Here is a 12,887-nt window from a genome sequence, read left to right as displayed (position 1 = left end):
AATGCTGCTTTAGCCTTTAAAGTTCTGTGCTAAGTGATCATCAGATGCTAAATGTAACTCCTAGCGTTGGTGTAGTATTCGCGACAGAATGGCGAGCATCCTCTTCAAAACGGCAAGGATTCAGCCACAAACTGTCAAATGGCAGAAAGTCAATATCTCGGCAACCCGCCTAGGATCGGTTTAAAGACAGTGCTGTGGAGTTGGAATTGGATGCAGGTACGACGTTGGTAACTCATCCCACAGCTCTGAAACAAAACAATCTGACCAGCAGCAGAATGTGACGAAATCATGCCAGTAGTCATACTAGCTTTGCTTACTTGCTAGCATAGCTATTCACCCAGTCCAGGCCAATGGCATCATCACACCCAGCATGCTTTGCGCGCATAAAACATGGTGCCCTCCGTAGGTCAAAACATGTACTAAATATATAGATTTTTAAATTAATGGCAATATTTTATGAGTTTCTGATAACATATTTTAGTAAAAGAGAACAATTGTGGCTTATGAGAGCATACAAGTCTTTTTCTATGCGGTTGCAGAGAAGTATATGAAACTACCCTGTTGTAGAGCAAAAGTGTTTCCGCATTAAAATGCATTCAGAGCGGAGTGACTGAACAGAAAAGCTTTTTCCTTTACCACATTATGTTAATGGATGGTCTTTGTTTTTATATAATTGTCACATTAAAAGTGCGGTAAAAAGCTCCAGAAAAGGAAATGCCAAACAGTCAAGAATTAAATATTTGAAAGCATTTCATTACGCCGTTTCACTTTTTAACTTTGAATGCTAAATCCATCTTCTTGGGGCGGCGGGCATGAGATGCTGCAGCTCCGTTTCCCAAAGATGCTCCATGAAGATGTTTGACGTCGCCATCAGAGCCTCTGTGCTAGCTTACAGTCTGACGTGATCCCCGACATGCGAATTAATTTGTTTCCTAAAGCTTTTTTCCCCCTGTGGTCTTGGCAGTGTGGTGACAACATGACAGGGAAGCTGTTTGTGTGTATGTTCAGCACAAAACTGTGACAGAGTCTAGTGATATGCGAGGGTAAGACCTCCTATGAGTTCTGTCACCAGCGATGAGGCATTTCAGAGTTTGGAGAATGGAGATTACGTGTGTGTGTATGTGCTTGTGCAAAAAAAAAGGAGGGATCATTCTCTTTTTGCATGTTTCTTTGAATGTGTGACATCCATCCCCTCATTCCTTCATTTCATGCTTTTGCTTCTTTTTTCTTCTGCTCGTTCAGTGATTTCCTTTTACTCTTCAGTCATCCCCCCCTCCCGCCCTTCTCTTCATGTTCTTCACTTTATTCTTTATTTTCTCTCTTCTTCCTCACTTGGCGCCGTGCAATTCTTCCTCTCCCCTTACCACCTCTGATCCCACTTCCTGGAAATACAGACTTTTAATTGTGTTTTTCTCAGCTATTACACATCTATTTTCCGAAATTTCCGGGTTCGCGGTGAGTCAGCAACCAGCACACTTATGCTCAATAGACGATGTTTAATGATTAGAAAATGCAGAATAAATGAGATTTATTGATTGCAATCCCACAAGAGCAAGCAACAAGTATCAAAACAAGAACAAGTGGTAACGATGACGTTAGATCTAGTTTGTCAATCCCAGAATCCCCGCGTTACCGTTACAGCACAACAAATTGTTCCTTGACAATGAAAATTGCTTACCGTTAACAAATTAGCGGGGAGCCAAGCGCTCCGGCAAAGCCAAGCGACCCGTACGTAATCCTCTGGCAGACTTCCGGGGAGTTGGGGGAATCTCCCGACTCTTATAGGCACGTCTGACGTGGGGACACGGGTGGCCACTCCCTGCCCCCACGCAAACGCACCATCCGAACTCGTGAGACCCCTCCCCGCCCCCACAACGGTATGAGATTCCCCCTCAGTTGAGGCTCCCAGCTGTTAAAGTAGAACGTTTATTTAAGGGGCCGTTTACATGGTGACTCTCCGAGAATACGAAAAATGTCAAATTTGCATTTGCGTCTCCATTTGAACAATGTCGCGATTCGGCATTAAAACGATGTAGTATTCATGCCAGGCCCTAGGGGGCGGTACAGATTTACTGGGCGACAAAGAATGATGTACTTTGACCCCACCAAGCTCCCTCAGCCCGGAAAAAAAATATGCCCGCCCACTCGAAGCAATGTCATTTTTCTTTTGCTCAAAAAGGCACAAAAATTGAAATGTTCAACATATTTAATTTTCAAATATTATTAAAACAGTAAATTAAAGCCGACATTCCGCCATATTTGCTGTTTTTAATGTTTAGTAGCACTGCTGCGCACGCCCAATGTGACGTGTACGAGTGCTGACGTTAACGACGTGGTCTCGCGCTGCTGGAGCCTTTGATATGCATGCCGAGGAAGCCCCCCTCAACCCCCCTCAATCAGATTCTTCCACTTTGGAGGCAGGATTCAGAATTTTTCGTCTTCGCCCACGGTCTTCACCGACACCATATCCACGCGAGGCAAGTCCGCAACTCAGTCATTGCGTCTTTGTGTCGCAGAGTCGCCATGTAAACTGCCCCTAAGTTATCTCGTGAGACTCCCTCCTAACTATGGGACTCAAGCGCGTACTATGGTGCAAAACAAGTTATCTCGTGAGATTCCCTCCTAACTATGGGACTCAAGGTGAAAAACAATAGAAGTTATTACAATCTAGGTCCCAGAAGCAATCATACATCACAAAGGCATAATGTGCTAATGTTAAGGCATCACATAATATTTTCCCCCCATCAACATCAGAAAAAAATGTTTTTTGTCAGTTTTACAAACCAGATTCTTTCTGCTGGGATGCTGATTAGACACCATCAATATTAGCATTTCAGCAGTAACCTTATACAGTCTGCGGTGTACATACAGTGGTATGAAACAGTATCTGAACCATTTGGAATTTCTCACATTTCTGCATAAAATCACAAGCAAATGGGATTTGATCTGTCAAAATCACACAGATGAAAAAACAGTGTCTGCTTTAACTAAAACCACCCAAATATGTATAATTTTTCATATTTTAATGAGGCTAGCATGCAAACAATGACAGAAGGGGGATGGATAAGTAAGTGAACCCTCTGCCGAAGGAGACTGAAAGAGCAATTGAAACCAATTTTTTACCAAAAAATTTAAGTCAGGTGTGTGGCTATTCACTGAAGAGTGGTTGAAAGCTGCCCTGGCCACTATAAAACACACACCTGGTAAGAATTGTCTGGATGAGAAGCATTGTCTGATGTGCATCATGGCTCGGTCAAAAGAGCTGTCTGAAGACCTGCAATCAAGGATTGTTAATAAGTATAAAGCTGGGAAAGGATACAAAACCAATTCAAGTCTGGATGCTCATCAATCGACAGTCAGAGACGTTGTCTACAAATGGAGCGAGTTTGGCGCTGTTGCTTATCTCCCAAGGAGTAGCCATCCACCAAAGATGACACCAAGAGTTCAGCGCAGAATACTCAGAGTGGTAAAAAAGAACCCTAGAGCAGTGGTTCTTAACCTGGGTTCGATCGAACCCCAGAGGTTCGGTGAGTAAGTCTAAGGTGTTCGGCGAAGGTTACGACACACTGTGCCCTATTTTCGTACACTGACAAAAGGCAAAGTGTCATTTTTTTACTAAGTTTTGGATTGGTTTGCCCCCAATCAACAATCTTACTGTAATTACATTTCTTTTAACTGCTAGCCCTTTGTCTAATGGGTTGAGAAACTGGTTTGCTCAGTGGAAGGTTGACCCGTACTTGGTATGAGGAAGTATAACAAAAAAAAATGTCGTATTTTATACTATAAAAGTAGAATGGGATGCAAGGATGCAACTCTAAAATGAGAATGTGGACATCCATCCATCCATCCATCCATCCATCCATCCGTCCATTATGAAAACAAAAAAATCATTTTCCACCGTGAAAATCAACAGCAAAAGCCACAATTAGCTTGCTTTAGCTAAGCTATATCAGTTTTGAATTTGAAAAAAATTGCTTTATTAAATCGGAAGGGTTCGGTGTATGAACATGTGAAACTTGTGGGTTTCAGTACCCTTAGCTAGGTTAAGAACCAATCATTGTTTGAGTACTATGCTAATTAAAATATAAAAACCTATTAATGTTTGGGTGGTTTTCGTTCAAGCAGACACTGTTTTTTCATCTGTGTAGTTTTGACAAAGATCAGATCACATTTTATGGTGATTTTAGGCATCATGATTTAAAATCAGTCACACCCAAGCGCCAGAAGAGGGCGACAAAACTCTGAAAAACACAACAAGTACACATTTCACTGTGCTGTTATTTTAATGTTTGAGCGGGGCATGTGCAATAATTGCGTGAAATATTTTAACGTGATTAATTTTAAAAATTAATTACCGCCCGTTCACGCGATAATTTTGACAGCCCTAGTTATTTGATTAAAAACTGGACAAATATGAATAATATTCAAACTCTTTGCTTTTGTCCTTATATTAAACTCTCGTGTCTCCTTTCAAAAGTAAGATTACAAAGTCACAATTATCATGTGCGTTTTCATTTAGCATGTTTGTTTGTTATCATTTCTAAAATCACAACAGAAACACAAAGTTTCTTACGTTGTTGTTTGCAGCCACATAGGCAAAACTCCCCTGTAACCTGCAGATGACTTTTTTTTTTCATTCCCTTTTATGCTTGCAAGCAGTTTATTTCTCGGCACCGACTCCAACAAGCGGCTCCCCTTTTTTCCCCACTTCTCACCTAATCCAAAGTGCCTATAGAAAAGGGTTTTCAATTGGAGTTAAGCTGAAATTGGATTTAACAGAGCCAGCATTTTACACCTTTAAACTTACTCGCTATGAAGTAGCGTGAGCGCTTAAAAAGCTATTTAAGTATGCGCCACACACACTCATAAAACAGCTACTAAAATGAAATAGAACACTGTAAATGTATGTTATGTTGCAATGGAAAATGCTTTAATTGTTTAATTATGTACAGTTGTGGTCAAAAGTTTACATACACTTGTGAAGAACATAATGTCATGGCTCTCTTGAGTTTCCAGTTATTTCTACAACTCTGATTTTTCTCTGATAGAGTGATTGGAACAGATACTTCTTTGTCACAGAAAACATTCATGAAGTTTGGTTCTTTTATGACTTTATTATGGGTGAACAGAAAAAAGTGATCAAATCTGCTGGGTCAAAAATATACATACAGCAGCGCTAATATTTGGGAACATGTCCCTTGGCCATTTTCACTTCAATTAGGCGCTTTTGGTAGCCATCCACAAGCTTCTGGCAAGCTTCTGGTTGAATCTTTGACCACTCCTCTTGACAGAATTGGTGCAGTTCAGTTAAATTTGATGGCTTTCGGACTTGTTTCTTCAGCATTGTCCACAAGTTCTCAATTGGGTTTAAGTCAGGACTTTGGGAAGGCCATTCGAAAACCTTAATTCTAGCCTGATTTAGCCATTCCATTAACACTTTTGATGTGTGTTTGAGGTCATTGTCCTGTTGGAACACCCAACTGCGCCCAAGGTTATCTTGAAGAATTTGAAGGTAATCCTCCTTCTTCATTATCCCATTTACTCTCTGTAAAGCACCAGTTCCATTGGTAGCAAAACAGCCCCACAGCATAATACTACCACCACCGTGCTTGACGGTAGGCATGGTGTACTTGGGGTTAAAGGCCTCACCTTTTCTCCTCCAAACATATTGCTGGGCATTGTGGCCAAACAGCTCGATTTTTGTTTCGTCTGACCACAGAACTTTCCTCCAGAAGGTCTTGTCTTTGTCCATGTGATCAGCAGCAAACTTCAGTCGAGCCTTAAGGTGCCGCTTGTGGAGCAAGGGCTTCCTTCTTGCACGGCAGCCTCTCAGTCCATGGAGATGCAAAACACGCTTGACTGTGGACACTGACACCTGTGTTCCAGCAGCTTCCAATTCTTGGCAGATCTGCTTTTTGGTGATTCTCGGTTGAATCTTCACCCTCCTGAACAATTTTCTCTCAGCAGCAGGTGATAGCTTGCGTTTTCTTCCCGATCGTGGCAGTGACAAAACAGTGCCATGCACTTTATACTTACAAACAGTTGTTTGCACTGTTGCTCTTGGGACCTGCAGCTGCTTTGAAATGGCTCCAAGTGACTTTCCTGACTTGTTCAAGTCAATGATTCGCTTTTTCAGATCCATGTATGTATATTTTTGACCCAGCAGATTTGATCACTTTTTCTTTTAACCCATAATAAAGTCATAAAAGAATCAAACCTCATGAATGTTTTTTGTGACAAAGAAGTATCTGTTCGAATCACTCTATCGGAGAAAAATCAGAGAAACTCAAGAGAGCCATGACAGTATGTTCTTCACAAGTGCATGTAAACTTTTGACCACAACTGTACATTCTCCCCTTTACAGATGTTGGAGGCTATTTTGAGACCGGAACATTGGTGAGGTACAACCTCCTCCCTGAAGGTGCAGCGGGAGCCATGAAGGATTCCAGGGTCTTTTCAAGTCAATTCACGTCGCAGGAAGTCAATTTAACCAAAGAGGAAGTGACGTTTAGTTTCAGCACCTCCAGTGCACCCGCCATTTTGATGTATGTCAGCTCCAGGACTGAAGACTATATGGCAGTGGTGTTAAGGCACAACGGTAAGCTCCATTGAGGAGGTTGCGCATTCATAATTAACGAATACGGGAGGGTAAAGTAGTGAAAGACAACTCTAAAATCAATTTTTAAATAATATTTTTAACCTTGAGGTGGGAAATGCTTCTTGTACGTTGGGCTATGTCAATCTTCTCTATAACAATCCAGTTCAATATTTTACTCATCAGATGGAGAAATGTGGATGATAATAAATTATTGGAGGTGAAACCATGTTGAAGGAATATCTGATTGCTGATCTTTGGGTTCGCATCTGAGAGTCATTAAATTTTAATGCAATGCACTACAACAGTGCTGCAGGTTTGCTAAGCACTATAGCAAGCAATGATAATAAAGGCTTTTCTCGACTGCTTTGTTCAAATTCCGCTTTAAAATAGATTAGAATAGATTTTTTTTACTTCGAAAGTGCATTTAAAGCAACACTGGATAACTTTTCAGTTTTGGTTGATTTTAGTGACGCCGGTGGACAAAAGCGGGAGTGTTTTGTCATAAAGGGGTCCATGGATAGAAAGACTTGTAATTTTTAAAAGATTGTTATGAATCAAAATAATTTGATATTGAAACCCCTCTTGATGTTTTCGTTTTTATACAATTTGTGGAATTAGTTTAACTAGTAGGTCGCGATTATTGTTGACGTCACAGGGCGGTGACGTCACATGGTTAAGGCCGGGCGTCCAGGGTATGACTCTAGAGACATAAACATGTCTTCTGTTCAACCCTTTCAATTTGAACGTGAGAGGAGCAATAATGAGCATGACAGCACTGTTGATATTTCATAAAATGAGCAGCAAAGGTAAAATGAACAGGAAAGATGATAGGATGATACGAGACGAGAGTAGTTCTGCCAAAATGTGCTACACCGGCGAAATGTCTACAAGAGGCGAATTTGACACCCAAACTTAGACTTCATAATGATATTGACGGTGCGCGGGGCCGATTAACTCATTTGCTCCCGGAAACGTATAAATACGTTCTATTTTTAAATGCTTCACTGTCCCAAAAACGTATTTATACGTTTTTTGCGTTTTTTTTTTTTTTTTAATAATAAGCATATATACTTTCCACTGTATCTGAGAAACAAAGAACAACACTCCAAACCCATTTTAAAGCAATAAAACTGGCCACTGGAGGGCAGTAGCGCATTTTGCAAGACCAGGCAACCCGATTCAACAGCAGTGAACGGCCGGGCAGCATCGTCGGAGCGCTGGCGGCACGATGCCAGGCGGCGCTCCGACCGAACAAAACAATGAGAGGACGCCTGGAAGGACGACCGCGCAAAACGAGTGAGACCCTCAGTAAAGCGGCTCGCCAAGCAGACCCCGCAGAAACGCAAAAATAATCCATCTTTGTGAGACAGACAACGATGAGGGAAAAGTTTACACGGCCGACGTGGCGACAACGGCGTCATCTCTGCGACAAACCGTCATCTCTCAGTAGTCATGTGTGAATAAATTGCTACTTTGCTATCAAAAGCTCTATTTGGCTGGTTGTTCATGTTATTTTGTAAAAAGAAAACATTATTCAGATGTTTGGGATGTCACTGAAGCAAAAAATAGCCGTGTTAAAGTCAAACTTATGTTTGAAATGTATGCGTTTACAAAAAGCTCGTTTTCTCCGTTTTTTCATCAGAAATTGGAAAATTGCTCAAACTAAGCTATTTTCTAATGCTGATTTCTAAAGAATGGAAAAAGATATGAACTTAATTTTTTTTTCTGCTGAAAGAAGAGAGTCTAATCTTACTTTTGGTGGGTTCCATGTTTATATAGCAATGGAACAGAATTTTCTGTGGGCCTTGCAAAATCAGTCAAAATCCGGAAAAAACGGCCGGGAGCGAAGGGCCTTGCTCTGGTGAAAATGGCTGGGAGTGAAGCCTGCATTGTTGGCGTGGCCGTTAAAGCTGACCGAGTGGAATCAGTTTTTTTCGTTGAAAGTTCTTGTGAATAAATGCTTAAATCTCTGAATTCTTTATAGACATGGACGTAAAACAGTCTCGATTCTTGGTTAAAAGTAAAAAAACGTGCCGTAAGCATTTATTTTACGTAAATACAATATGTCGAAGTATGATGCTAGTCTGTCAGTCAATGTGGCGGCCGCAGTATGTAAACAGAGCTTTTCCTGTGAAACGTCTTGTGAATAAATGCTTAAATCCCTGAATTCTTTATGGACGTAAAACAGTCTTGATTTTTGGTTAAAAGCAAAATCAATGTGCAGTTATTATTTATTTTACATAAATATATCAAAGTAAAATGCTAGTCTGTCAGTCAATGTGGCGGCCGCCGTATGTAAACAGAGCTTTTCCGGTGAAAATTCTTGTGAATAAATGCTTAAATCCCTGAATTCTGTATAGATACAGACGTAAAACAGTCTCGATATTTGGTTAAAAGCAACAACAAAAAAACATGCAGTTAGCGTTTATTTCACGTTAATATGTCGAAGTACAATGCTAGTCTGTTGGTAAATGTAGCTTGCGGCCGCCATATGTAAACAAAGCTTTTCCGGCCAAAATTCTTGTGAACAAATGCTTAAATCCCTGTGTTCTTCAGAGATATAGACCTAAAATAGTCTTGATTCTTGGTTAAAAGCAAAAAAATCTATTCTTGGTTAAAAGCAAAAAACAAAACAAAAAAAACAGTTAGCATTTATATTACGTAAATATGTCAAAGTATGATCTAATCTGTCAGTCAATGTGGCGGCCGCCATATGTAAACAGAGCTTTTTCCGTTGAAAATTCTTGTGAATAAATGCTTAAATCAGTCTCAATACTTTGTTAAAAGCAACAACAACAACAAAAAAACGTGCAGTTAGCGTTTATTTCATGTTAATATGTCAAAGTACAATGCTAGTCTGTTGGTGAGTGTAGCTTGCAGCCGGCACATGTAAACAGAGCTTTTCCAGTGAAAATTCTTGTGAATAAATGCTTAACTCCCTGAATTCTTTATAGATAGGGACGTAAAACGGTCTCGATTCTTGTTTAAAAGCAAAAAAAAAGAAAAAAGGTGCAGTTAGCATTATTTTACGTAAATAGGATACCTTTATGTACAGTGGGGAGAACAAGTATTTGATACACTGTCAATGGGAAAACCCAGTGGCAGTGTATCAAATACTTGTTCTCACCACTGTAAATATGACTCTTGTCCATAGCGGTTAATTTTTCCCATTCATATTTTTTCACGTTTCAAAATGCATGCATGGTACGAAAATTATAATAACTACCCTTAATCCTCGAACAAATCTCCCGAGACAATCCGTCCTGTTGGTATGCGGTACGGCTTTCGTACTTTTTCAACCTAAATCCGGTGTTGGATCGCTGAATGTGTTGACTAACTGCGACCGACTGCTAATAACTGAAATGGATTGTAGGACGGCCCCCTACTTGAAGGCGTTGCGGAGTGGCTGACGGATGTATCCCATCAATACAATAATGAAGTCTTTGCCTAGTAGTAGTACGTAAACATGTCTGGAGAAAAAGCGCGAGCGTGACAAATTTGAACCGAAACGGCTGTTTTTGAATGTGAAAAACAAAATAAGATCCTCAGCACCCCCTGCTGTGAGTTACTTCCGGCGCCCCTGCATTATTGTCTTTGAAAATTGCTCTTTTTATGGGGGATGTCTTGTATTGTGAATGTGTGTCTTTCATAGTGTTTAAGCTCTACCCTACCCGCAGGTTCTCTACAGGTCCGTTATAATTTGGGAGGTCTGAAAGAGCCTTTTGCCATTGATGTGGACCAGCGGAACCTAGCCAACGGACAACCGCACAGCATCAATATGTCTCGCATTGACAGAAGCCTCACCATCCAGGTAACGTTTGTTCAGGCACAATAAATTGTATTAATCCGGGGATCTTGAAATCTATGAGCTGAAAAGCACACACAAACACTGCATTTGTGTCCATTGCGATTGTTGTGGGTGAGTCGCACGGGGAGTCTCCTGGGAAGATGACATGGCCAGCCCTCTGCCACTTTTAATACACTTCAGTTGACAGATGAGTATGTTTTGATGTGTGTGCGTTTCCGCATGTGTGTCGTACTTGCCTTAGGATCAAGGACTCTTTGTACTATTGGCTCATTTGATGTTATACCTTGAACATGATTGTTATTCTTTCACATTGTATCGTGTAAACACCGTATGAGTATTACAGTAATCGCTATATAGTTATTATAGCACAACTAGTCATTCAATAATGTGAGACGACCTTCCGTTGGTCAGTACTTCTGGTATCCTTACACATAAACCTAATAATGTATTGAGGCACTGTCGATATTTCACAAAATGTGCAGCAAAAGCAAAATTAACAGGAAAGACGGGATGAGACGAGACTAGAGTAGGACAAAACCGGTGTTCCGCCAAAATGTGCTACACTGGCGAAATGTCTTCAAGAGGCAAATTTGACAACCAAAAATAGACTTCATAATGATATTGACGGGGCGCGGGGCCAATAAATAGGGGGCCTGCATTGTTGGCGAGGCCATCAAAGCTGACTGAGTGGAATCAAAAAGAGCTTTTTTTGTTGAAAATTCTTGTGAATAAATGCATAAATCCTTGAATTATTTATAGATATGGATGTAAAGCAGTCTTGATTCGTGGTTAAAAGCAAAAAAAAAAAAATGCGCAGTTAGCATTTATTTTATATAAATGTGTCAAAGTACAATGTTAGTCTGTTACTGAATGAAGCTAGCGGCCACCTGATGTAAACTGAGCTTTCCAGTGAAAATTCTTGTGAATAAATCCTTAAATCACTGAATAATTTATACTATACATATGGACGTAAAACATTCTCGTTTCTTGGTTAAAAGCAAAAAAACGTGCAGTTAGCATTTATTTTACGTAAATATTGCTAACTGTGATTCAAATCAGTAAGCAAATTAGCATGCACCATATTTAAATAAAGAGCTTTTTCCGTTGAAAATTCTTGTGAATAAATGCTTAAATCCCTGTGTTCTTTAAAGATATGGATGTAAAACAATCTTGATTCTTTGTTAAATCAAAATAAAATGTGGAGTTAGCATTTATTTTACATAAATATTGCGATCTATGACGCTAGTCAGTAAGCAAATTAGCGGCCGCCATATTTAAACAATGCTTTTTCTGTTGAAAATTCGTGTGAATAAATGCTCCAATCCCTGAATTCTTGATAGATATGGACATAAAACAGTCTGGATTCTTGGTTAAAAGCTAAAAAAACGTGCAGTTAGTATTTATTTTATGTAAATATTGCGAACTATGATGCTAGTCAGTAAGCAAATCAGCGGCCGCCATATGTAAAGAAAGAGCTTTTTTCGTTAAAAATTCTTGTGAATAAATGCTTAAATCCCTGAATTCTTCATAGATATGAACGTAAAAACCGTCCTGATTCTTGGTGAAAAGCACAAAACCGGGCAGTTAGCATTTATTTAACGTAAATTTGTCGAATGTGCTGCTAGTATTTAAGTCACTGTGGCGGCCCCCTTAGTACAACAACAGAGCTTTTTCCCTTAAAAATTCTTGTGAATAAATGCTTAAATCCCTTAATTCTTTATAGATATGGACGTAAAAAAGTCTCTATTCTTCGTAAAAAGCAAAAAAACGTGCAGTTAACATTTATTTGACGTAAATATTGCGAACTCTGATGCTTGTCAGTAAGCAAATTAGCAGCCACCATATGTAAACAATGCTTTTTCCGTTGAAAATTCTTGTGAATAAGTGCTTAAATCCCTGAATTCTTTATAGATATGGACGTAAAACAGTCTTGATTCTTGGTTAAAAGCAAAAAACCCGGCAGTTAGCAGTTATTTTACGTAAATATTGTGAATTATAACGCCAATGCTGTAGCGGCTAATTTCTCCCATTGATTTTTTTCAAGTTTCAATATCCATGCGTAGTACAAAAAATATAATATTTACTTTAAATCCTCGAACAAATCACTCCTAAGACAAGCCATCCTGTTTGTATGCGGTACAGTTTACGTAGTTTTTCAACTTAAATCCGGCATTAAATGGCTGCATGTGACCGACTGCTAATAAATGAAGCGGAGTGTGGGACGGCCCCCTTTGGGAAGGCGTGACGCAGTGAATGGGGAATGTGTCACGTCAATACATTATGAGTTCTATGTCACTATATAATTATTATAGCACCACGGTTCATTTGATAATATGACTTTCTGCATTGCTTGCAAATTTGCCGATGTTCAGTACTTTTGGTATCCTCACATTGATAAATGACTCTTTCTACATAATGAATAACAGAAAATACACCAGTATCATACAATATTTATATTTTTGATTGTCAGAAAAGTACTAA

At 39.7% G+C, this 12,887-nt stretch overlaps 1 protein-coding gene across 2 annotated transcripts in view; it reads left to right on the top strand.

The window, feature by feature from the left end:
* cntnap2a (contactin associated protein 2a) overlaps positions 1-12,887 on the top strand; it is a 674,074-nt gene that overhangs the window by 614,309 nt on the left and 46,878 nt on the right. For both annotated transcript variants that reach the window (XM_057824376.1, XM_057824377.1), the window contains 2 exons: positions 6,365-6,598; positions 10,276-10,409. In XM_057824376.1, coding sequence (XP_057680359.1) covers positions 6,365-6,598; positions 10,276-10,409 — 368 coding nt within the window. The remainder of the gene's footprint in view (positions 1-6,364; positions 6,599-10,275; positions 10,410-12,887) is intronic.

Source organism: Corythoichthys intestinalis, chromosome 20, assembly GCF_030265065.1.
Source record: "Corythoichthys intestinalis isolate RoL2023-P3 chromosome 20, ASM3026506v1, whole genome shotgun sequence".
NCBI lineage: Eukaryota > Metazoa > Chordata > Actinopteri > Syngnathiformes > Syngnathidae > Corythoichthys > Corythoichthys intestinalis.
This window is presented reverse-complemented; position numbering and strand designations above follow the sequence as displayed.